Source organism: Aulonocara stuartgranti, assembly GCF_965226115.1.
Source record: "Aulonocara stuartgranti genome assembly, chromosome: 5".
In the NCBI taxonomy this organism is placed as follows: domain Eukaryota; kingdom Metazoa; phylum Chordata; class Actinopteri; order Cichliformes; family Cichlidae; genus Aulonocara; species Aulonocara stuartgranti.
In genome coordinates, this window is record NC_138943.1 from 17,663,158 (window position 1) to 17,690,274 (window position 27,117).

Below are 27,117 nucleotides of genomic sequence, written 5' to 3' on the forward strand. Positions count from 1 at the left end.
GCCAAGATGTGGGTTAAGCCAGTCCTGAAGTGGCACATTTGGAAAACAAATATATATATGAAGATGCACCGAAAAACCAAAAACTACACTCATTATATCTCATTTTATCTGACTGTTTATATCAGCTTATCTGATTGACACAAAAGAATGGACGGTAATTTGCTGACACCTTGTGGTCTAAGTTAAAACTTACACAGTATGACAAGTCCTGTTAATATTAACCAAAAAACAACAACAGGAAGTAGTTAGAAAAGGCGAACTTTGCACTGCCTGAACTACAGCCAAGAAAAGCGGCCTAATAGAAGCTGTACTAATTGATCATCTGAACAGCACTCTCCGCTTTAAACGGTTTAAGGAACTTTACGACGCTCCCTTAACATACGACCTTTGCCCTCTGTCGCCTGATCGCAGTGCTATAGTAGCATGCTCTGGGTAATAACACGACCTCTGTGCACACTCCGACAAAGTAAGGCTATCAAAGACGTGCTTGTACATTTGCCGAAGTGTGTGGCTCGCAGAAACATGTCGTCTCCAGCTAAAAAGCCGGTGTCCTTACTGGGAACTATGAGCTTCGGGGGGCGAGCAGACGCCGAGCAGAGCCTGGAAATGGTGAAGGCTTTCCTGGACAGAGGACACAACCAGGTGGACACAGCCTTCATGTACGTCGATGGGAAGTCAGAGACCATCATTGGAGGCATGAATCTCCCCAAAACAGGTATTTTATAAGCACACAGTAATGTTGCATGTTCCTAGCGTGCTAACAACAACCGGGTAACCAACCAGCGTGCCTGTTGGTTTCCCCACCTTGAATTGTGGGTAACCAAGTTTGTTTATAAAGCATACAACAAACATCGACCAGGGTGCTGCACAACATCAAACATATGTTGTGCAACATATTGTGCAACATTAAAACATATGTTTTAATGAAGCCATTAAAACAAGTTTTTAAAAAGTGTTTTTTTAAAACCACTTCTGATTGTCTCAAAACGAAAATGAAGGTTTTGGAGCTGCTTAGTCAAGGTCCATAGCCTTGACTTGTATATCAAATTGAAATACTTTGGTGTGACCTCATTCTTGGTCTCGTTAAAGTTTTGTTTTTGTGTGTGTGTTTTGGTTTTGTTTTTTTTTTAAATGAAGGCCATACAGCTTTGATGTCACTGAAACATTCTAGCAATAATGAATCCAAAGTTTAAGTGCTGCAATAAGAGCCTGGCTAGCTTTCAGTGTCAGTCTGTCTCAGACACTGAAGGAGCAGTGCTGTGTTAACCTGACTACTTCTCACTCATTCACAGTAAGCATAGCTACCAAGGCCAATCCCTGGGATGGAAAGACGCTGAAGCCAGAGAGCGTGCGCTCCCAGCTGGAAACCTCCCTTCAGAGGTTGCGGACAGACTGTGTGGACCTTTTCTACCTCCATGCCCCTGACCACCAAAACCCTATCGAGGATACTCTCAGAGCCTGCAATGACCTCCACAAAGAGGTTAGCAGACCAGGGAATATATAAACATATAGCTAAATAACTTGCTTTAACATAACACACAGGAAAAAAATAACTTTATTGTCCATCTGTAGTCCTGAGATGTTTTAATACTAAATGGAAAGTATCAACTCCCCAGGGAAAATTCAAGGAGCTCGGCCTTTCAAACTATGTATCCTGGGAAGTGGCTGAAATAGTATGCATCTGCAGGCACAACAACTGGATAGTTCCCACTGTTTATCAGGTAATATATCCTGTTCTAAGGATATTTAACTTTTATCTAAATTCAGTAGCCTCATCCTATAATAATCAGACTACTGATTACAGGAGGGCCATACTAGCCATCTTGTGTTGAATGAGAGTAAACTTTCACACTTCTTCATCTCTGTGGTTTTTGTTCAGCAAATCACTGAAGATTTAATCTTTCATTAGGTGTTGTAGACTGAACATTTATATGTCTGCTATACTGTTACTTGTTTTTCACCTGTTTCTAATTCAGATTCTTCCAATCTTTCACAGGGAATGTACAATGCCACAACAAGACAGGTGGAAACAGAGTTGCTGCCATGTCTGAGATACTATGGAATGCGATTCTATGCATACAATCCTCTGGCAGGTAGTCTTTCATGGTACACCTTGCAGTTCCATTTTAAAAAGTTTTATTCAAAAGAAAGCACTTGTGATTGTGAAAAAGATGTCACTTAATGTGGAGGGATAAAAGCTATCCTCGAGTTATCCCAAAATGAATATATTATATTAAAATATGTTCCATACATGCATTCATGTCCCCCTGGAGATGGATTTTATTCACTTTGGTGATCCCTTTTTGCTAGCACACAATAACCTGATGCTGAATAGTTAGTAGTTGCTTTAGTTAGTGGTTTTTGGGGGGGGGGGGGTTGCCTTGTTAATGTTACCTGTGAGCTAAAATGTGCCCTGGGTGAGTGACAGCATTAAGTACATACTGTACTGAGTTCTGACATTAGTCCTCTGCCAGGTGGCCTTCTGACAGGGAAGTATCACTATGAAGATAAAGATGGCTCCCAGCCTGCAGGACGATTCTTTGGTAACAGCTGGGCTGCAGCATACAGAGACAGGTGAAGATCAGCTGACTGCTGTTGAAATATGTACCAACAAATTGTTTTATGTTGTTGAATGAGATTTTTGTTAACCATAACCGTGATTGTGCTCCTGCTCTGTGGAAGATACTGGAAGAAAAGTCATTTCCAGGCCATAGAGGTGGTTCTGCAGGCTTTGGAAACAGCGTACGGGTCAGAGAAACCCTCGCTGATTTCTGCTGCTATGCGCTGGATGTATCATCACTCTCAGCTTAAGGTACCCACATGGACAGCTGCAGTGACAAAAAATGTTATGCTCATGGTAATTTATGTATTCACTGAGTAAAAAGATTAGCCCTACCCTTAGTAATAAACAGAACATTTCAAATTGCTAGTATTGAAAACCTGAAAATTAAGAACTGTGAGTTACCACTGAAACACTGTGCTTTGTGGTGTACCAGTAAGCCGGAAATGAAGCCTTTGATTTTTTTCAGTGCTATCCCAACAGTCAGTAGTTACACAGCCTTTGAGGTTTTTCACTGAAAGATTTTAAGATCTATTTTTTATTTCCTTTAATTATGTTAAGTGCAGTGAAAATGCCCCCAAACTTTCACCATATGCAAAACCAGAGGTAGAACAAAGCACAGCAATGTTTTTCATGTTGTCTACAGGTTTGTAATATATGAAAGGGATTCTTTTAGAAAAGAAGTACCCCAAAAGTGATTAAATTAACATGTATTGTCAAAAAAATGCCAAATTCTCTACTCACCCAGATTTTCTTCTTCTTCTTCCTTTTTTTTTTTTTTTTTTTAAATAAATGTAACAAATCCTCCACAAATACAAATCTCAAGACATCTACAGACGTCCAGCTGTGTAATTCCTGTTTTGAGTAATTTTCTCCAACTCATGTCTCCAGGGTGATCTTGGAGATGGAGTCATTATTGGCATGTCGAGCATGGAGCAGCTTCAGCAAAACATGGCCGCTGCGGAAGAGGGTCCTCTGGATGAGAGAGTGGTCGACGCCTTCAAAGAAGCCTGGAATCTCGTAGCCCACGAGTGTCCAAACTACTTCCGATGAGAACCTTCTTGATCATCACTTTATATGTAATTTTGCAGAAAAATGTTTCTCCTAATTACACCTAATTAGGGTTTTTGAATTCTCCCCTGAAATGTACATTTTTCCTTCTTTGTATTTTTATCAAAGAACACATCATTGTTAATGTAAAATAAATTAATAGTGTTTCATGGAAAAATAACATTTTCCCATACATGTGTATTATTCATCAGTGCTGGTTTAGCATGAACAGTGATGTAGGTGTTTGAAAAGAAAGGGATAAAAAGACCAGAGAGACTACAGACTGCAGCGCTGGCTGTTACGATAAAATGGCCAAAATTTAATGTCTGGCAAAAGTTTTTAAATCGTCCTGAACTGCAAAAGTTTCATTCTACATTGTCATCCCCGTCTATATCACCATCTTCCACATCCTGCATAGGTTCTTGTATTTTTCTTCTAGTTATTATTCCCACTATTGAGCCAGGGAAACAAAACTATATTTGAAAGAAATTAGTAGCCTATTTTAAAGCATTTTAGCTCTTTATCACCCAATATTTGAACATTTAGTCAGTGCAAAATCAATGTGAAGCAACAGGTGAATATCACCCACTGCAGATAGACCAATATCAGTCAACAGTATCAGTCACTACTAATTATTTGGCTCATCAGATATTGGTATTTCATTAGTTCAGATCATTTAGCTGCTGTGCACTCTCATCATGGTCTTTGGTGGTCTTTGATTGTTTGTGCTCTCTGTGTAATTTTAATGAATATATTGGTGCCATGTGGCTCTGTGTGACATGAAATGCATTCCTAACTATATCAGCAACTGTTTCTTTCACAGTGATCAGCCAGTGAAGTACAACAGCTGTTTAAAATAATACATATGTGGGAAACTGGGATTATGTGACAGTGGTTTCTAATATCCATCCCTTGCACAGTATTGCAGCCCATTGTCTCAGCTGTTCTGTGCTATACAAATATACAGCACAGAACAGCAAACGTTTGGTTGCCTTTACATATTGTTCCAGTTTGACTCCATCCTTCTTGTTTCCGATATCTTTTAGTTTCAGGCTAATATCATCTAATTACGATGGGTTTATGTTTTCCATTCACAATACTCAGGCATGTGGAGTGTAGAGGCAGAATGTGAGGTTTGATCTTCAACCTGAGTGACTTTTGTATGTTCTGAAAATGTTTTCCAGTTTTCCAAAAGGAGTTTTTGCTTCCACTGCAAACTGAAGCCCTCTTACCTCAGTGATGGTGACTTCCTCTACTTACATGTTTGGAGAGCCACTCAGTCAATAAATCATAAAAAGTCTAAATGGTCTTACGTCTATCCATGGGAGGTCTTTGGTAGTTGCCTTGACCAATACAAATCTACTACTATTACTTATATGCACTTTGTGTGCATATCTGAACACGAACAGTCACAGCCCGCACACATGCAGAGAAATAGACCAAAATTAAGGGAGACATTACTTGGTGTAATACACAACAAAACCACAGTGTAGTTCAGATTCTTTGGTTCATTGAAACGCTGCCTTTGGTTACCCCAACATTCCTTTTGATCTAATCAGTAACATGTGGCCGGTGTTGGAAGACTGACTTCACCAAAGACATCATTCCTTAAAATCATTTTGTTGGTTAAGTTGCATATAGTTAAGTCTTGCTATGAGGTTAGAATTGGTACAGTATTTAATAGTCAGGCTGTAAAAAATGTGTTATATTCCATAACATTGTTTTTCAGTGGAAATCATCAGCAATAAGTAAAACTGCAATAAGCTCATAGTATAGCTAACTATTCAAATTAGTATGGGGAAGAATGCAGATCTACGGTGCTCTGTATGTATATGCAATATTTCCTGTTTAGTCTTAGTGACACACGTTATTATCACACAACTCACATGTGCTGCAGAGTGCAAAGTGAAAGTAAGAAACACTTTTTCCCCAACTGTAAGGAATGTGGGATATCAAAATGATTTGATCTCTCACAGCTGGTGCTAATATTAGTGTCCAAAAAATGTTACTGTTTGTCTGTCACCTGTTAATTTCACCACATCAGCGTTCCTGCACATATAATAACAAAGGCACAGATGAAGGTATGTAGTTGCTTTAGTTAGTGGTTTTTGTTGTTTCGTTTTTTTTTTTTTTTGCCTTGTTAACGTTACCTGTGAGCTAAAATGTGCCCTGGGTGAGTGACAGCATTAAGTACATACTGTACTGAGTTCTGACATTAGTCCTCTGCCAGGTGGCCTTCTGACAGGGAAGTATCACTATGAAGATAAAGATGGCTCCCAGCCTGCAGGACAATTCTTTGGTAACAGCTGGGCTGCAGCATACAGAGACAGGTGAAGATCTGTACCAACAAATTGTTTTATGTTGTTTTTGTTAACCATAACCGTGATTGTGCTCCTGCTCTGTGGAAGATACTTTGGAAACAGCGTACGGGTCAGAGAAACCCTCACTGACTTCTGCTGCTATGCGCTGGATGCATCATCACTCTCAGCTTAAGGTACCCACATGGACAGTTGCAGTGACAAAAAATGTTATGCTCATGGTAATTTATGTATTCACCAGGTAAAGATTAGCCATACGGTTAAAATAATAATAATTTCATTTCAAATTGCTACTATTGGAAACCTGAAAATGAAGAACTATGAGTTACCACTGAAACACTGTGATGTACCAGTAAGCCTGAAATGAAGTCTCTTATTTTCTGAAAACTATCCCAAGAGTCAGTAGTTACACAGCCTTTGTTTTTCCACTGAAAGATTTTAACTAGTTTTTAATAACTGTAATTATGTTTTAGTGCAGTGGAAATGCCCCTACTGGAGGTAGAACAAAACACGAGTGTTTTTCTTATTGTCTGCAGGTTTGTAATATTTGAAATGGATTCTTTTAGAAAGAAAATACCACAAAATACCAAGTGAATAGGAGATGCTGCACGTAAACTACATATTCTGTAATGACCAAGATTTTGTTCCTATTTTTAAATTGTAACAAATCCTCCACATACACATCTCTTAATAAATTAACAGACTCCAGCTGTGCAATTCCTGTTTTGAGTATTTATATTAAATAGCTACAGCTGCTCATAACCTTACTACGAGCTATAATCTCATGAAACCCTTGCCATAGCAGTGTCAGAATCTCATAGCCCACGACTGTCCAGACTACTTCAGATGAGAACCTTCTTGGTCATTTAATTTTACAGAATTTTTTTTCCCTAATTACACTTAATTAGGTTTTTTGAATTCTCCCCTGAAGTGTACATTTTCTGTCCTTGGAATAGATCAGTACACCTTTTCCATTTTTAATCAAAGAGCACTTCATTGTCATGTCTATACAAAAAGAAAACCCCATTAATACTCTTTTGTGGAAAAATAACTTTCTGAAGAATCTGGATTAAATTTGTCACATCAACAAAACGTGTATATTATTCATGAGTGTTGGTTTAACATGAACAGTGATTTACATTGGTGTTTGAAAGGAAAGGGACTTCCACACAATATCAGTCCCTCACTGTGCTGAGGGAACTTGGAGAACAATGACATCACAAACGATTTAATCCTCTGAATACAGTCCACATTGTCCAAAACTAAAATTCAAGATGAAGGACAGAAGTTCATGTTTTGTAGGTATAAAAAGACCAGAGAGACTACAGACTGCAGCACTGGCTGTCAGGATGAAAGCTAAATGAAATGTCCGTCTGCTTTTGAAAGCAGGAATTTTCTTAAAAATTCTCCCGCCTTGCAGAAGTTTCATTCTGCATCATCTTCATCATCGTTATCATCTTCCTCATCCTGCATAGACTCTTCCTCACCAGCGAAGTTCTCAAACTCGCCTGTTTCTGAGTTCCACATACACTTGATCTGCACCTTGAATTCTGCCATCTCAATACCAAAGAGTTTCTGTGGACAAAAAACAACCCTCAGTCAACAGAAATACATTTAGTGTGTGACAGTCAACATTTTTAATCAAGTAAAAAACAAGAACTCACCAGAATACGAGCCTGCTCTGGAGTGAGCGTGTCCCCCTCTTTACAAACTTCATAGTCCTTCAGCAGTGTTACCACTCCTGTAGCACAAGATAAAAGAAGTTGGCTTTATATTTAAAAGCAGTGAATTCACACATTTCGTGAACACACTAATACCGACTCGGACCTGATTTGAAGCAGAAGCCTGATATTGCTTACATAGACTGTATATACTGTAGCTACAATACATCTCCCACTTATAGTGAAGCCTCAACCTGCTGTTGCCATCTTTCAGTATTGAAATAAGATGTGAGGGGTGGAACTAACAAACAAAAGACTGACACAGCACCGTCACACGATGGCCACTTGTCAGTCACAGGTTTGGTCTGCCCTGTTCTGTCTCATCGTCCTTTTTCACCTTACATGCATCTTATTCACAAGCTGAACATCATTTGACAGAGGCTATAAACTCACCTATACTACGGAAAAACGATTTGGGGCTTATTAAGCCAACTTCAAGTTTTTACATTACAAAGGTTGTTCACGTCTTACTACGGTATATCGCCATGGTAACATCAGCCCTAACCTGCTTTGTAGCAGATCATGTTTAAGATAAGAGATCAACACACAAAACCAGTGACCAATCATTTCTCCAGAATATAGCACAGATGCAAATATCAAGTCTGTCCTTCCATGAAGGTCCAAAGAAATTCCTCGGAGCAACTTTATTCATCCATTTTTTCTCTCCTGCTTTCTACTAACAATTTTATACGGGCAAGTAATTTGACATTTTCTACAATTGTTAATACAGCAATATCCTAAACCTTGAACTTATTGACTTCAGAAAAATGAGTCCACTTACTAGTTTGAAGTACGATTTTGTTTTATGCACACATACAGCCTGTTTCAAACCACTGGGGTTGCAGCTAAACCACTGGGGAAAACTACTTACACTTAGGCAACACTTTAATTTAACTGTAATTACAGTCAGAGCTTGCCATGTTTAATGACAGGGCAGTTTTACTGATAGGTCTTTGCCACGTTTCCCCTCCTGGGAAAATAAATAGATTTTACTTCGCACTTTTACAATCTTGCTAACCACACCACTTAACGCACAGATATATTCCTCGAGAGCTTTTGAACCTTTTTTGATCTAACATATTTTACTTTTTTTATTTGTAAAGTATGCCAGTCTGCTGTAACAATACCTGTCCATGTTTGTGAGTGACCATATGCTGCAAACATTGCCTTTTTTGGGGATTGATGGTGGAAACTCTGGGCTGACTTTACTGAGCTGATAATCACCTTCGTGCGACTTCTGAGCATAATTACCAATGTTAGGGCAAGTAACAGCTCTGTAGTACAGGGAAGCATTTACTTGGACTTCTGTACAGTCTTTTTTTTTTTTAACCAGATGCCACATGCTGATCATTATAAAGAACGTCAGTTTAAGCCACTTCCACATTGATTACACTTTTCAGTCCTGGAAGCTACAACCATCTTTTATATACAGATTGTGATTTGTCAAGTCACAGACCTCCATTAATTAATACCAATTTTAAAAAGTTAAAATCCATTGAGCCACGGTGTTGTAGTGGGTGACGGGAACAGTCCTTTAATCTCACCTTTCTTTAGAGCAGTAGGAAGCCCTAATTGCCTCAACTGGGGTTCCATTGAGTGAGTAAACTGTTCAAGGGGTCCCTCATCCAGCGTCACATCCATCTGAGCCTGGTTTCCTGCGCGAGCATAATCCACCTCTTTGAAATGACTGAAATATCTGTGGGTAAAGAACATCGCTTAGTGATTCAATGAAGACATTGGAGGATCACAGCAACAAAGATGAATTTAGCAAAGCCTTACTCTTGTACTTCCTCCTTTGTTTTATTTGTGAATAGTACACCCACTTCTCCACGCAGATGCTTGCCGACCTGAACATTATCAAAAGGAATAAACATATTGAGTGGCGGCAGTAAACCACAGCAGTAACTTTTCAAGTTTGTCTGAGATCTTGCTTACCTTGTGCAAATTATCTTTGTATTCATCTGTATCTCTTTTCCCCAGAGCAATAATCATGACTTTATTTTTGCCGAAGAAGAATCTGTGGAACAGAGATGAGATCATTTACGCTGTTGAATAAATATAGGCTCTTTCCAAATACTTGTTTAACATTTTTGAGAACTTTGGTTCATATCAACATGCTGCAAGATAGGATTCATAAAAAAAACAAAACACAAATCATAATGATGCTGACTTTTTAAAAAATGATTGATATTTAAGCTGATTGCTGACCAATAACAATCAATAGACAAGATGTTTAACTATGAGATAATATGGTTACTTTTCTTCTAGAAAAATCCACACTATTGTACCCATTCAGTAATGTTCCTTATCCCATAGTCAACGTGTATATTAATTGTACTATTTTACCAAAAACTTTAATTTCCATACTTAAAAAGGAGTTATAAGCAAGAAACCCCCAAAATAGTATCTCTTCTACACACAAAAGACTAACCTATAGAAAACTCTGTTTCATGCCTTTAATTCAATTTCTCCTCCTCTTCTCTTTGATGTAATTTTACCTCCACTTGACTGTAACTGCAGAAGTGCATCCTACTTACTGGCTCTGTTAAAATAATCAAGCCTACTAACAGGCAACTTAAGATGAGGGGGAAAATGTAGTCGTTAGAGACTGTAACTGATGCCTCATACTATACGACAGTGGAAAACTGACACCTAAAGAAGAACACATGCAATCTAGAGGAAATTGGCCACAAAATCTGAATTTTTTAAAGTTTCTATGACCTTGCCATATACCTGCTCGCACTACTGCACTCAAATAAAATTAAGACAAGGAAAAACCTAAAGCAATATTTTGCAAATTTCATGGTAAATGGACTCCTTCTTGAGCATTCAAAGTGCTTTATACAACATATATAATTCAAATAAACGTTCATACATGCACTGTTTTCTATCTCTAAGTGTTTTCTATCTAACATTCACACATTCTTTGTCATATTTTTCATGCCAAATGCTTTTAGTTGGTCATAGGTCTACATATTAGACAGTCTACTTTAGCGCCCAGACTGTTCTACTTATTAGTCATGCTGTTGTAATATATGCATTAGCATTTTCTTGCTGAAACATGGATGGATGGGAGTATGTTTAAACCTTTATATACCTCTGAGTACTTTCCAAACATGTAGACACTGATCCAGGTTTTTACCCAAGTTCTGATAACAAGTTCTTTAGTCTGGAAAACAGGGCGTCCATATTTTGCTGCTATCAAATTCAAACTAAGCTAGATTTTTACCTTTTTTCAGTTCAAAAAATTTGATACGTTTTCTAAGTTCTATTGTGGATATGGGTTTAGGTGATTTACACGTCATATCTATATTTTACACAGCATCCCAATATCTTACAAATTGGGGTTGTCCATGTAATAATTTCTTCCTCGAAGGGCTCCAACATAAGTAGAGGTGGCAATGCCACCAAGAAAACCAAGTGCAACCCGATCCTTGATACACACACACGTACAGTGGGGCAAAAAAGTATTTAGTCAGCCACCGATTGTGCAAGTTCCCCCACTTAAAATGATGACAGAGGTCAGTAATTTGCACCAGAGGTACACTTCAACTGTGAGAGACAGAATGTGAAAAAAAAAAAATCCATGAATCCACATGGTAGGATTTGTAAAGAATTTATTCGTAAATCAGGGTGGAAAATAAGTATTTGGTCAATAACAAAAATACAACTCAATACTTTGTAACATAACCTTTGTTGGCAATAACAGAGGTCAAACGTTTACTATAGGTCTTTACCAGGTTTGCACACACAGTAGCTGGTATTTTGGCCCATTCCTCCATGCAGATCTTCTCGAGAGCAGTGATGTTTTGGGGCTGTCGCCGAGCAACACGGACTTTCAACTCCCACCACAGATTTTCTATGGGGTTGAGGTCTGGAGACTGGCTAGGCCACTCCAGGACTTTCAAATGCTTCTTACGGAGCCACTCCTTTGTTGCCCGGGCGGTGTGTTTTGGATCATTGTCATGTTGGAAGACCCAGCCTCGTTTCATCTTCAAAGTTCTCACTGATGGAAGGAGGTTTTGGCTCAAAATCTCACGATACATGGCCCCATTCATTCTGTCCTTAACACGGATCAGTCGTCCTGTCCCCTTGGCAGAAAAACAGCCCCATAGCATGATGTTTCCACCCCCATGCTTCACAGTAGGTATGGTGTTCTTGGGATGCAACTCAGTATTCTTCTTCCTCCAAACACGACGAGTTGAGTTTATACCAAAAAGTTCTACTTTGGTTTCATCTGACCACATGACATTCTCCCAATCCTCTGCTGTATCATCCATGTGCTCTCTGGCAAACTTCAGACGGGCCTGGACATGCACTGGCTTCAGCAGCGGAACACGTCTGGCACTGCGGGATTTGATTCCCTGCCGTTGTAGTGTGTTACTGATGGTGACCTTTGTTACTTTGGTCCCAGCTCTCTGCAGGTCATTCACCAGGTCCCCCCGTGTGGTTCTGGGATCTTTGCTCACCGTTCTCATGATCATTTTGACCCCACGGGATGAGATCTTGCGTGGAGCCCCAGATCGAGGGAGATTATCAGTGGTCTTGTATGTCTTCCATTTTCTGATGATTGCTCCCACAGTTGATTTTTTCACACCAAGCTGCTTGCCTATTGTAGATTCACTCTTCCCAGTCTGGTGCAGGTCTACAATACTTTTCCTGGTGTCCTTCGAAAGCTCTTTGGTCTTGGCCATGGCGGAGTTTGGAGTCTGACTGTTTGAGGCTGTGAACAGGTGTCTTTTATACAGATGATGGGTTCAAACAGGTGCCATTCATACAGGTAATGAGTGGGGGACAGAAAAGCTTCTTACAGAAGACGTTACAGGTCTGTGAGAGCCAGAGATTTTCCTTGTTTGAGGTGACCAAATACTTATTTTCCACCCTAATTTACGAATAAATTCTTTACAAATCCTACCATGTGGATTCATGGATTTTTTTTTCACATTCTGTCTCTCACAGTTGAAGTGTACCTCTGGTGCAAATTACTGACCTCTGTCATCATTTTAAGTGGGGGAACTTGCACAATCGGTGGCTGACTAAATACTTTTTTGCCCCACTGTACCTTAGTGCAGTACTAGGACTGAGCCTTGAAATCAGAACCCTAAGATGTCATTACCTGAAGTGAAAAGGGAAAGACCATCTCTGAATCGAGGAGGGGGCCTAGGGGTATATCTTTCGCCATCGTACAATGCTGTGATTGCAGCCATTCCCCAACTCTCTGTGAATGGTACTCATGGCTATTGATCAGTGGGCTTTGATCAGTAGTTGTTGATCAATGGTCATGAGAATTTGCATAATCATGATGAAGGAACTGACCTCCCACCCCATTGTTCCTTCAGTGGGCTGGTTTCGGTCATTATGCAAATGTACTGTTTATAAGACTGGGGAAACCGGCAGTCAGCTGAGACTGAAGAAGTCACTTGGATGAGTGACGAAACGTTTCTCCCACTGAAAACGCTACGTCCAGATGAACAGAATCAACTTTTGGAGATGTCATTATTACCTGCTGTGTTTCCACGCTGTCCGGATGTCTTTCAGCTTGTTATTCCTCATATTAGCCACCGAGAATATGAACAGGTTTCTGTAGGTGTCCACACATTCCCGCAACTAAAGAATAGAAATGAGGTTTAGGTACTTCAGGTGTTTTGGAACAGACCTAGCCTAGCTGAACTTAACACGTACAAGATGGTGACTGCAGCACTGAAAATACTCACCTCCTGAATTAGCTTCTGTTTTGACTCCAGCCCCTTCTTGGCTGTTTTCGTTAAAGAAACTGAGGAGAAAAATGCGAAAACTCACGATGAACAAATGTCAGCCAGCAGTTTGCGTATACACGTGCATGTATCAATGAGCAGCCAGGAGTACAACCATGCTGAGGCAGTTAAGCTAACGCTAGCTTTAGTTAGCTCACTTTTGGTAGCTTTCACTAGTGAAAAAGAAGTTTTACAAATACAACATCACTTAAAACACTTCACCGACGCCCATATGCTTTTACACTTGAAAAAGATGTACTGTGCTTTACTCACTCTTCTTATCTCTCTTTGATTTCGGCATGATTCCTCCTCACGATGCCACAGCAGCAGACACACACACGTGAAGTGGAAGGACCCCAAGTGTTTCTGTTTAGCATGGCTGACCGTGTACTGCCTGACATAAAAAAAAGCGTTATATATGTATTAATAACAATAAATGCTTGACTTCTATAATTTTGTCACCTTAAGATATTGTGATTTGCTGCTATATAAATAACACTGAATTGAAATAAATTACACAGTAAGATTAAATGATATGGGCAGCACGGTGGTAAGCACTGTTGCTTTACAGCAAGAAGGTCCTGAGTTCAATCCCACCATCAGTGTGTCTGTACGTTTGCATGTCCTCCCCGTGTTTGCCTGGGTTCTCTCCGGGTGTCAAACTCAAAAACACAGTGGGCCAAAATTCAAAACTGGAACAAAGTCGCAGGCTAACGTTGATATTTATTGAAATATATTTATTCCTCCAGATATAAGAATGAATCTTTTCTTATGGACTCAAACACATTTTGCTAAAAAACTGAATATGGAACAAGCAAAGCTTAATACTAAACAGTATATATATATTTGCTGTATAATACCAGTAGGCCAGCTCTGATAGTAATTTGGCCCGCGGGCCAGAGTTTGACACCTTGTAACAGCCTATGGATTAAATAATACATTTCGCATCAAACTAGGCACAGTGATGGTGCTTGATAACATGTTATACACGCACTGGAGGAGCCAGGGATCGAGCCACCCTCAATCATATGTGAACCCAGGGAGGAAAAGGTCCCTTTGAACAGGAAGAAACCTGCAGGAGAACCAACCAAGGAGAGGCAACCATCTGCCACTATACCGGTTAGGGGTTAGTAGATGAAGACAGATCAGAAACATGCAGTGAAAGAGAGCCAGAAATTAATAATAACTAAATACATAGAGCTGTATAAACGCATAGTAAATGAAAAACGTGACTGAAGAAGAAAATTCAGTGCATCATCTGAATCCCCAGCAGCCTAGACCTATTGCAGCAACTTCATCTATCATCGATTTTGTTATGTGCTATTGAATAACTTTTGGAATAAATAATGTATATAATGGAATACATGAATTAAATAAATTACTAAAGATCTAACACCAGTGTTCATAGCAGTTTATAAGCAAGACATTCGTCTCCTCTAGAAATACATGGAATTTGGCAGCACAACTTATTTAAGATAAGTTATTTAAAATGGCTTACTTTGTAGCAAAAATAATAAGCCAATAGAAGGAAAATTAATGAGGAACCTGGTCTGTTTGCATCACTTATTTCTGAACTAAAATGTCTTTGGACTTGGATGAAGATGCAAAGTTAATTCTAAGATAATAAGGACAATGGACGGAATAATCCGCTAGGTGGCGCATGAGCAAAACAACTTCATAAGTGTAGTAGCCGAATGTGACAAATGTATAAAATGGTCAAAGGTGCATACTTGCTTGAGCCACTTGCTCTTATAACCGTGTCTGTCTTTGGGTTTTTTTTGCAAAAGATTTCCACTTGTTCAAGTTTGGGCCTTTATGAGTTGTTTGGGCACGAGGGGCATTTTGTCAGCTTCGGAAATGATGTAATCATAGATTTATCCACTGTGATATCACCCTTTCACATAATGATCCTGATAATCCTACAGACTATAGGTGTATACTGTATGACATAATAATAAAGAGGTAACATCAAAAAGGCATAAGACATGTTAGGACAAGACAAGAAGAAAGGAAATCAAAACGAAAGCAAATAAACGTAAAAAAACATACAATGTTCGAATGATTCCTTCATAAGGACATAATAGCCCTCTCTTATTTCTCTTCTTTGCACCGATGCTGTAAATGCAGGTCCTGTGTGTGTGTTTTTATACAATATTATACAATTATTATTATTCAAATACAATATTTTGGAAATATACTGCAGGCCTATGGAATTTGAAAAAACAACAACAAATCAGACTGTGACTTCGCTAAAACTCAAACATATCACATACAGAGTAATACAGTAATACAGTGCAGACAGAAACTGCCACATTGTGCGTCCCTATAAAAAATATACACGTTTATTATTGTGGTAAAGGTTTCATATTGATACTTGTTTAAATAAAAGAAACAATTCATTATTCTAATAAACGCACAAAAACGCCAGGCCTGACTTTAAAGCGCATAAGAAAAGAAATTAGGTTATAGTTCACTTTATCCTGTTAATTAGACTTAAGCCTTCCTCAGCCCGTCGATCCCTTTCGTCAGTGTGTGTGTGTGTGAGAGAGACAGGGGTAGGGAGGTGGGAGGGGCTCCTAGAGGTGATAGTGCCTAGTTTAGCACTTTGCAACATGATCCGCGGAGAGGCCGGGCTTTGCGGCGCTGCATCCTGCCACACCGCGCCACATGGAGACCGGATACAGCCGCGGTAAACTGGGCATGATAAAGAAAGAAGGTGGACCATTTTCCTCCTCTGTCGGCTGGCTATATGTACTCGCACAGCATCAGCAGCTCCTGACAAAGCAAAGGCAGACGGAGACATGAGGGTGACGGGAAGTGCTGCTGCTGCTGCTGGAGATTCTTGCGGTCTGCGTCAAACCTCTCGGTCCTTCAGAAGATGATGCTCGCTGTGTCTCTTAAGGGACTTTTCTGGTTCGTTGTGTGAACCCACGCCACGCTGAAGGGGGTCTTTGTTAATATCTCGGGTTTAAACGTCCAGTAGCAGCAGCGGGGATAGTGATGGTCAACCCTTCTCCAGTTGCTCAATCACTGAATCACTGTCTGCATCTGCATTGTAAAGAGAAACTCACCCCGAGGGAGTGAGGGATTTTCAAGCAATATGCAGCGATAAAGAAACCACAAGTGTTGCTGTTTTATTTAAACCAGACAGAGCCATAGGTGGATGAACGGAGTTTTGTTATTTACCAACATGAGCTCGCTGTTTTTCTCCGATACTCCGTCCGGTCCGGTCTGCAGCGCTCCCACCGGGTCGGGCGCGGTGACCAGCGCCCTGCGAAACGACCTGGGCTCCAACATCCACGTGCTGAAAACCCTCAACCTGCGTTTCCGCTGCTTCCTCGCCAAAGTGCACGAGTTAGAGAGGAGAAACAAACTGCTGGAAAGCCAGCTGCAGCAAGCTCTGCAGAGACCGCAGTACCGCCACCTTTACACCCGTGAAGTCGCCGTGCAGACGGACGGTCCCGAGTCGAGACTGCCGGGCACCATCTGGAGTTTCACCCACGTCAGGAGGCAAGGGGAGCGCTTTGAGACCCTGCAAGGGCCCGGGGTGACATGGACGCATCCGGACGGAGTTGGTGTCCAAATTGACACAATTACCCCAGAACTAAGGGCTCTGTATAACGTGCTGGCCAAAGTCAAGCGGGAGAGGGACGAGTACAGGAAAAAGTGAGTAAAGTAAACACTATTAATGTGAAAGTTGTGTGCGGGTATTTTATATGCTCAAATAATCTCACGCTAGGATATGTCCAGTTGTAGTTTGCAGGGGAGCAGCAAGAAATTTAAGGCCTTGAGTGAATGGTGAAGCCCCCACCACCAAAATGTATTTCTTGATAAAAAGCTGCTAATAGGGAAGCTGTTCCCTTAAGCTCTTTCCTTTGCATTTACATAGATGCACAGACACAAAGATACTGAAAAGTTTAAAAGACATGTCATATCGTAACGGACAGACACACAATACCTGCAATTATTCCATATTATACTCTAGATTGTAATCAGTTACACAAAAGGTCTGACTCATTCAATGAGGGGAAACATGTTTTCCTTTACAGTAAATCTGGGAATATAATTGCTATTGAATACACTTCTCACATGTTAAATAGTTCACTTTTGAGCAAAACTGTTTCTCAGTATTTGGGAAGTTAGGCAGGAACTCAGCCAGTTTTCAAGTAGTCTTTAAAGTTTCCACAAGACAAACCACACATTTGTCTCTTTATAAACTTCTACATTTACTTTGGATTGAAGTTAGCCGAACACGAGGACTGATCTGTCTGTCAAGGGGGAAAAAAGTTTATTAAGAGACATGATTGGTAATTTTGGCTCATGTTGTCACTTCTAACTTATTATTGTGGCTTTTCTTCTCCCGTGTGGACGTGGTTAGACAATATATCCAGATGCTCATCTGACAGGTATAGAGGAGCGTGATGACAGCTATCACAGTGACAGAGTGTCACTTGAGCTAGTACATCCCATGAAGTATTCAGAGCCGAGTGGCTGTTTGGCACTTTAGTTAACCAAACACGTTTTTCCATGAATTTAACTGATCCCGTTTTTTTCCCATTTCTGCGGAAATTCCTTTGCACGGCTCAGTTTTCAGCAATTGTTCTCTTTTTAGTCATACTAATTGTGTCCGCCTGTGGACTCACTGTAGGATCCCCAGCTGACTGTGAGTGTGTGACTGCTGGCCGTCTTGGCCGGCTACTGGAGGGGTGTGGGGATTGCCAAGCAACCGCCTGCTTCTGTTTGGCGTCATGATTCAAGCAGAGAGGCATTTTTACAGGCCTCTGTCTGGTCGGTGAGGTCGTCTATGACGAACGCTTACTTCCGTGTGAGCACACTGACTCAGTGACACAGAATGTGTGTGTTCTCCCACTCCTCTGGGAAACTGGATATCCTGTCCAGTCATTCCTGTAACACCAGCATATCCTTTTTTGTGCATTTCTGCTGTGGACGATAAAGTGCAGTGACTGGGAGAGTGGCCAGATTTAAAATTCCTGCAGCTGAAATCCAAGATCTGGATCTTTTTTTGGCAAAAATGACTTTACATGTTTGCTTTTAAAATGTATATTGAATCACAAGAGTTGTGGAATTTCTTTTACACCTGGATAAGTGACAAACAAAGTGCATTCCAAGCATGTTTTTATGGGCCAATAATCATTGTTATCGATTTGCCTGCCTCTCTCTTTCCCTCCTTGCTCTGAGCTTGATAATTGCATCATCGCTGAGTTCACTGCCCTGCTTTTCTTTCTGTCTCCCAGTCTAAATCCTCTTTACTACTGTCACGTTTCAGCATTCAATCCCTGAGCCCCATCCTGCCATGCCTTTTCTGTTCTGTGTTCTTTGTGTTCAGCCATTCCTTCGCTCCACCCTTCTGCAGGCCCTCCACCCCTTCGTCCCTCTCTGTGTGGTACAGACTGCTTTGTAAGGCGTCTTCATTCCCCATGGAGGCCACCACAGTGCTCTCCCACATTCAGGGTGATTTATTAAAGTTTTAGCAGTGTGGACACGCACAAAAAGATGGATCGGCAGTTGTCTTGTTTCTGATTTGGCCGCTTGCATTCCAACATGGTTACCATGAGCTGTTCAGATGTTTACTTCTGACATTTTACAGTGAAGCTCTTTCTGACCAAGAGGTAAAACAATGCACTCTGAACTAATTTCATGAGAGGTTATGTTGCAGAGGCTGCTTGAATACATAGAAGGGAGATTAATGCTAAACACCAGATTAACAGAAATAGAAAAAAACCCTGGTCAGAATTCCAAGAAACATCAAAATGAAACTTAAGTAACAAATTTTAACAATCTGTCTAATCTTTGAACTTAAATTTCACCTTAAATTTGAACTTAAGTAATTATAAATTTGCAAAAATATTCACAGGTTAACAGCTACAATATAAACAACCATAAACCTGCTTGCAGATGTTGTAACTCTATTGTTTTATAGACTATACTATATAATGTTTTAAAAAATCCTTTTTCATCATCTGTTATGTATGTGAGCAGTGCTAATGGAGACCATTAAAGCATCTAAGACACAGAAAAAGAATGTTTTTCTCAAAGAAAATATATGAAATACAACAAAAGAGGTAGAGATAACCACTTTGTTAGGTACATCTGTTTGTCTTCTAAATGCAAATAGCTAATCAGCCATTCACAGGGTAACAGCGCAATGAATTTGGGCTTGTAGACATGGTCAAGATGGCCTGCTGAACTTCAAACCATCATCAAAGCATCAGAATGGGGAAGAAAGGTTTAAGTGAGTTTGAATGTGATGTGGTTTTGGTGCCAAACGAGCTGGTCTGAGTATTTCAGAAACTGCTCATCTACTACTTTAAAGCAGTGAGCGGCTCTAGGTGAAAGCTCTTGTTAATGTCAGAGGAGAATGACCAGATCACTTCTGGCTGATAGGAGAGCAACAGTAACTGAAGTAACCACTCATTATAAACAAAGTATGCAGAGGTACATTTCTGAATGCACAACAACCTGTTTAGCAGCAGTAGAGGCTACGTTTCGCATGGACTCACCAAAATTTGACAATAGAAGACTGGAAAAACATTGCCTGGTCTGATGAGTTACAATTTCAGAGGTAGGGTCAGAATTTGATGTAAACAACCTAAAAACAAGGATCCATCCTGCCTTCCATCAGTGGTTTAGGCTTGTGGTGGTCATACAGTGTGGTTGATATTCTATGGTACCCTTAGCACCAAGTGAGTATCGTTTTTTTTTATCATTGTATCATCTGCTGATGGATGCTTCCAGCAGAATAATGCGTCATGTCACAAAGCTCAGATCATCTCAAACTGGCATCCTTAACATGACAAAAAGTTCAATGTGCTCAAATCATCAGACATCAGTCCAGTAGAGCACGTTTGGGATGTGCAGCTGACAAATCTGCAGCGACTGTGTGATACTAACATGTCAATATGGACCAGAATCTCTGAGGGATGTTTCTAGCAACCGTTTGAATCTATGTCATGAAGAATTAAGTCAGCTCTGAAGACAAAAGAGTTTCAACTCACTTCTAGCTGGGTGTACCGAAGGTGGTCGATGAGTGTATAGTTAGTGCAGTTCAGCAACCAAAAGTGTGAGTTCATTAAGGAATGATTTACATTTAAGAAAGATCTGCTGCAGGTGCAGACTGAGACAGAGAAGAAGAAATCGAGTTGTTGTGCGATGCACTATCACAAATAAAATGTTCAAAATTCATTGTTCCAAAAATCTCAACTGGCCTCAATCCTGTATCCAAATCAGTTTCTCTCCATTGTTCAAAATCCTATTTGTATAGAGAACAGCATGTTCTTTCAAAGCTAATCTGTATTTGTGCATCTGGAAAAGCTCTTAACTTCGTGTGGATTTTATCCAAAGTCTTACCTAACCTATCAGATTCTTTCTTTTAATTCATTGCTGTCATGTGAAAAAGTCTCCCTGCTCAAACACACACAGTCCCACTGTCTGTCTCCCGCACACTAGCATACTGCACCTATTGTCAAAGAAGAAGCGCTACAAATCAGACAACCAACTTAAATGAGTATCCACGTAATGCCACAATGTCGGGACTGTGGGGTTACATTTCTGTCACAGCCGTGCAAAGGAAGATGGGTAAGGTCATTGCCAGCACACCCAGTTCACACTGTTTTTATTCCTCCTTCTTCATTATGCTTTTATCACTTGGGGGTGTCAGTGTGACTCTCCCAGTAATTGCCGTCATTATGTGATAATGTTTGAAAGGCCATGAGAAGCGTTGCTGAAGCCGATGAGCATATCTGACAACCGGCAACACACGCTAAGAACAGATAGTGTTTCCAGTTCACTGTGACAGTTGTCTTGTCTTCATAGGCGGTGGCAATTTGCTTAAAGTTTTGCATTTTATATTTTTTGCACAGAGATACCCCAGATGGCTTTAGCCATTATGCAGATTGCCGCACAGGAGGACAGGCAGGGAGTGAAAGACGGCAGTTATTCTTGGAAATAACGTGCTGATACATTTTCAAATAGGTGCATAAAAATATAAGATAAAAGAGAAGTACATAAATGATACTGTAGACGGCATGCATTTATGTTAAGTAGAGCTGATGAATACAAATTCTGAGAGCTGTATAATTTGCATTATTATAACCAACTTTTCCAGTGTAGTTCCCACTGCAGCGTTAAAGGACATGTCAGTGAGAGGCTGAGCTCCAGTTGAGATATGAGATCGGCGGTTCCCAGTCGTTGTGGTGGCCACTCCTAATTGGTTGTTTATTTCATCAGTGATCTGAGGCCAAACAACTGTCCTGCTGGATCACAGTGTGGAGACAGGGGGAGGCAGAACAGTCACTGGGCCTCCAGGGTATGTTCTTCCGGCATGAATAATTCACGTTGCTGAATTTAGCCGTGCGTGGATCAATGCGATGAGAATTCAGTAAAGACACTTTTCCCGAGCCTTTGATCTCGGTTCCTGTGCGTCAAAGAGGTGAACATCGAAGCTGAGCCTCTCCTTTGAAAATCAGTAAACTACTTTAACAAATTACAGGGAGAGGTAAACTGCAATTCCAAAGTCAGCGCCTGCATTGCGTTTCAAATATCATATTTCCTGATGAAGAGCAAAGCGCTGTGCTGATGAGCTCCTGAGCCTTTGTGTGTGTCTGTGGTGCTGACCTGCCCTGCTTATAATCCAGGCCGTCTATTCAGGAGAGGGATTTTCTCTAAGCCGTCACCTAGCACCAAGGCTTCAACATCCAGCCAGCCCTGCGCCACATCCTGGCAATCAGCCGCTGCACTGAACTGGGGCCTCTGAAAGTGGAAGGCACCCTGCTGCTGAGATACAGAGCAAGAGAAAGAGAGATCAGTTCTCTCAGGCTACTGAGCTCCAGAGTAGAGTCTGTACTGTTTGTCTATGCTCCTTCTTAGTTCACAACATGTTTTTTTTTATCTTTCAAGGCAAATTGCTGACTTTAGAATCGTAGGTCGTATCCATTCTGTTGGGTCTAAAAGCTTTACAAACCTGGATTATACTCAGTGGAAATATGTAAAGGAAAAGAGCTGCTGATACTGCTTATTTGTCTTTGCTGTACACCTCAACTTTTATCCAAAAGTACATTAATGATCAATGATTCCCAAAATCACAGATAAGTTGGGAAGGAAGAGAAGAGGGACCTTCTTCTCAACACCACAGAGAGTCTGTGAAGGCAACAGATCCCCAGATGAATGCAGCTTGTGACGAGGTATTTTAGGTATGAGATTGTTTGGCTGTAAAAGATTATGAGCCAGAAAGGTCAAGTAGCCACTACACAGGAGTACCAAAAGTTTATCAGTCTGAACACCCTGAGGATGCCTTACTTTCTACTGTGTGAGTAATGTTTTTTAATGGAAGCACTGGCCTATTTGATAAAATCATGAATAATTTTGGATTTTGGACTGCAAATAAGTAATTTGCTACTGGTAACTTGTTACATTTGACAGATTTATGTAGATACATAATATTGCTATGTAGTTTAAGTCAGTGTTTTTCGTCTATTCATGAGATTTGTTCACAATAATTGACTGAAACTGTCACTTACTGTGAAAATGCTATAGCAACGGCGTTGCAAAAAAGGAAACCTAGTTTATAGTGTTTCCCCATCTCCCTTCACAAGCCTTTCTTCTCTCAGTGTCTGGAGCTGCTGCTGTGCTATGCAGCTGTGGTTGATTATTCATGGGTATCGATACAGCTGAGAGCAGTGGCGCATTGCCATATTTAAAAGTGCAGGAATGCACCTGTCGGTGGTAAGCAGCTATGGCAAATATAGACTGAACTGACTGTGCAGAAGGGTTTTTTTGTAGGTTGGAAAGCCTTGCGACAGTTGCAGGGAAAGCAGGAGACAGATTAAGTTATTAATCAACAGACCTAATCTTTATATAGACCTAATAATGTGCCTTTGGCTTTCGGTTCAGATCTGCTCAGTTTGCAATGCTTTTGCAGCTAAAGCTCCTAATATGCTGGCACAGCGTGCTGACTTAATAATGTCTGTATTTCTAAAGCTTGTTATTCGAGAGGAAGTGCTGGTTTACCAGGCACTCTAAAAACATATATGGGCACTATGGGCACTATATATAACATACAGAGCATGACAGCGGCGTTAAATATGTTTCAGCGCTTGAACTTCCAGCACAGAAGGCCACATGTGCCCTCCCTTTGAACTCGGTGGAAATCTTAATGTAGTGTGAGACTCGTCTGTCTTGTGTCAGTGACGTAAAAGACGGATCACACTGATGTTCACACTGTCATACCATGATCAGATATGGGTCGCATAGGGTCAAAAAAGTCAGATTTGATACGCTTTCGCATGCAGTGCGAACGTAGCCAAAGTGCTTTGACATTCTGTGGCAACGTTTTCATTATCAGCAAAAGAAAGTAAATGTTTGTTTAAACTAATGATTTTAACACCAATTTTTAGTCATGACCTGTTAAAAAAACACGCAGAAAATTGAATCTCTAAATACATCCGTTTCAGCTGATAATATTGTAACTTTTTATTCAAGCATTCATTTGTTGTTGATTTCTCTGTTGCTAAGACCATCAAGGGTTATTAAAAATATAAATCAGAGATGTGTTTTGACACTGCAGCATTTATTTTTTATTTTTTTATTTTTTTAAATTAAAGCTGCTATTAACAGGTATTTTCATGTCTCCCCAACTTCCCTCACATGAGTAGGAGGAATGAGGCTGAAGCTGTAGCTCTGGCAGTAGATATTTCAGTAGTACAGTGCAATACTTAATAAGCAAGTTACCCCTGACTTTAATTTAGCATCAGCTCTCATATGAAAGTCAGCTGGCTCTTATATTTGGCACTGAAATCTCATGCTCTCCTTGTTATGTAAATGTTTCATTGATATAATTTCCCCTTTATAATTGGAGGAGATAAGGTACTCTGTCTGTCACCCTAACTTTGCAAAGATTGAGGAACCCTTTGTGGGTTGAGGCAGTGCCTAACAATTTCATTTCTGTAGATTTTGAGCAGGGTTGGTTAGTAACGAATTAACCATAGTCAGGACTGCATATTCAGATTACAACAAAATAACTGAAATCTACTTGGCAAACATTTGAAATTTGTAAAAATGTGAAGAAAGTGAATGAAAACAATAGCTACATGGAGTTAAAGTTACAGTCTCAGGAATTATTTACTTACTTTTCAAATCATTTTAAAATTTAAAATATAAAAATTGAATTTATGAAACTTGAAAACACACACTCACTCAGAGAACCCTTAATGAACTTTTTTTTTAACTGTTTTTATTGTAAAGCTCTTTGGTTTTTAATGCACAATATAAATAAATTTTATTTCCTTACTTACTTTATTATTGCGATGTAAGTCCACTTTATTTCGAATGAGATGTAGAAATCTAAATTTTGCTGTCAACCTCACCATATTTAACTTTTAAATAATCCAAAACAGTTCTAATCAACGTATTAAGCAGTGTTTTATCAAACCATAGCTGTAATTTGCTTCTGGTGACTGACCACTTGTAGAGAGACACTGAATACATTATTCTTGCTTTGGCTCCCCACAGCTAACAGACTCTTTGTGTCTCTGTTTACTTATTTTCAATTCCTGGTTTTTGTTCTTTGTTTCCTTTGTTGGACTTTCCATTGAAGTAGCAGTGGGTATTCCTTTCTCAGGTTATTTTGGTACACAAGTACATTATGCTATTGCTATTTTAAACTAGGTCATACACCTAGCCTTTGATTTTTTTGTACTTTGACTATACTCCATCAGCCATGAAAGGCTGATGGAGTATAGTCATCACCCCGCTGTGCGGGCGAGCGGCATGGACACCTACGTTTGTGAATGCGATAGCTCAAGAAGAAAGCGACGTAGGAGCTTTAAATTGATACCATAGGTATATCTACAAAAAAATCTTAGAAGAATTTGAATCTCATTGATCTCGACCTCAAGGTCAGAGGCCAAGTGTTCAAGTGAATGTTCTTTTATTTCTTATGTCTTTGTGTTTCTTCATGGAAACACTTTATATAATACATGAAAACCATAGTTTATTAGTGATTGATCTTTTCATTTTTTTTTCTTGAATAAGTCATGCTGGTTTATGTCATTCAGAAGTTGTGATTATATTTGACACATCAGTGCAGCAACCCAAGTAAAAAGGTAGCCAGTTTACAGGGATAGAAAAATGAAGAAAATCAGCAAATTACTTTTAACATTGAAGTGTGTTTCTAATAAAATACCAGGGCAGCTGTAATTCAGGAGGTAGAGCGGCTAGAGCACACATTGAGATGTTAAACTGTAACATAGGTGCTACATGCTGTCAGTGTTGTATGCTTTTAAAGTTCCTTTAATGAAAGTGGTGTATCATTTACATCCATTATAAACTGCATCAGTGCATTATGAAACAGTGTCATGAACTGTAGGCCGTTAGATTCAGATTGTTGCAACTGATTTAATTGAAATATGACAGTGATCGTGAAACAGGTGTATGTACACAGACGTACAATACGATGTTTGTCTCATAGTTCTATTATGTGTCACATAATTTCACTGTACACACCCTGGCCAGTGAGGATTTGTGCCAGAAGTGAATATCTTGATCTTCTTTATTTCTTTGATGGGATGTCACTCCCTGTGTACTCCACCCAAACATGGCCCAGACTTGTAAGCTGTTGATTGTGGTCTTATGCACTTGCAGTGATTCTAACAAATCCACATCATTTGCACAGCAGAACCCCCCCCCCCCCCCCCTTCCCAAAGTTATAAAACTGTTAGGACATGGATTTAATGAGATGTTTTTACCAGTTAAGTCTTTACAGTTCTTGTGCAACGAAACATCTTTGTGTCTGTTAAGTCAATAGACAGGAGCCCAGAGCTATTATGAGAGCACTATAATAGGGCAAGAATAAATCAGTGGGAACATAACAACTTAACAGTAGAGTAGTGTTCTTTGTAGGATGTGGGGTGGGGTCAGTTTGCAGTGTGGATTATGGAGACTGCAGGGGAAACTGATTTTCTGTCACAATGCTTTGTCGCTCCCTCTCCTGCATACTGCACAAATATGATACGCAGGCAGATGAATCCTTGTATTCTTTCCTCTTTTGAGTTCTGAGAAGAAAAACATTAATGCGGCCAATGAATTGCATAAGAACAATTAAGAAAAAAATAATCGACTTCACTGTAAAAATTTCACTTTCAGGTTCATGTCAGTAATTATGAAACTGTTAATCATGGAAACTCTTCGGTCTTTCCGCCAGACATTTAACTGCCAACTATTGTAAGCATAAACAAACTATTAAGTTGGGGTGTTTTCACAGTGGCAACACCTTTGCAAGTCCATGCAGTTCATAAAATCACTGCCTTCATAAACACCTCGCTTTTACAGCAGTTATTCATTTTTTCAGGGTGAACTTGGGTCAAAGAGTTGGAATCTGCTGATAATTACCTGTGAACGCCCATTATATTGGTTGTTCTCCTGTAGTATGCCTCAGGGCAAGGAAAAGGGGCCCTTGACTGGCTTTGAGAGTTAAGCAATTAGATAATACATGTGCTTAGTGCAAACAAGTCAAGTTTACACCTTGGAAAAGCCAGTGCAGCAAGGCTTGGGCACAGGTCAGACATGTTACAACACTTGCTCCCAATTATCTTTCAGTCCATTAATGTGAAGGGAGGACAAGTGGAGTTGCACCAAGCCTTCTATTCAAATAGATGCTTTGATCAGTGGAAATTACTTTAAGTATCCAAGAAAAACAAAAC

At 40.0% G+C, this 27,117-nt stretch overlaps 3 protein-coding genes across 6 annotated transcripts in view; 2 read left to right on the forward strand and 1 right to left on the reverse strand.

The window, feature by feature from the left end:
* Window positions 1–203: 203 nt before the first annotated feature.
* akr7a3 (aldo-keto reductase family 7, member A3 (aflatoxin aldehyde reductase)) lies at window positions 204–3,792 on the forward strand. Its single transcript, XM_082534746.1, has 7 exons — window positions 204–715; window positions 1,293–1,480; window positions 1,617–1,721; window positions 1,997–2,093; window positions 2,475–2,574; window positions 2,683–2,812; window positions 3,452–3,792. Exons 1-7 carry the CDS (start codon window positions 424–426, stop codon window positions 3,611–3,613), a joined length of 1,074 nt encoding a protein of 357 aa, XP_082390872.1. The 5' UTR covers window positions 204–423; the 3' UTR covers window positions 3,614–3,792.
* Window positions 3,793–6,891: 3,099 nt separating this feature from the next.
* mrto4 (MRT4 homolog, ribosome maturation factor) lies at window positions 6,892–13,782 on the reverse strand. Its single transcript, XM_082534749.1, has 8 exons — window positions 13,676–13,782; window positions 13,364–13,422; window positions 13,153–13,256; window positions 9,585–9,666; window positions 9,429–9,496; window positions 9,194–9,345; window positions 7,593–7,669; window positions 6,892–7,503 (listed from the first exon to the last, which is right to left on the reverse strand). The coding sequence occupies exons 1-8, from the start codon at window positions 13,701–13,703 to the stop codon at window positions 7,354–7,356; spliced, it is 720 nt and encodes a 239-aa protein (XP_082390875.1). The 5' UTR covers window positions 13,704–13,782; the 3' UTR covers window positions 6,892–7,353.
* Window positions 13,783–15,133: 1,351 nt separating this feature from the next.
* iffo2b (intermediate filament family orphan 2b) overlaps window positions 15,134–27,117 on the forward strand; it is a 35,499-nt gene continuing 23,515 nt past the window's right edge. The window contains exon 1 of one of the 4 annotated variants that reach the window (XM_082534738.1): window positions 15,134–17,068. In XM_082534738.1, the coding sequence (XP_082390864.1) occupies window positions 16,566–17,068 (503 nt within the window). In that variant the 5' untranslated portion in view covers window positions 15,134–16,565. The remainder of the gene's footprint in view (window positions 17,069–27,117) is intronic. The other 3 variants (XM_082534739.1, XM_082534740.1, XM_082534741.1) reach the window with 3 other exon arrangements.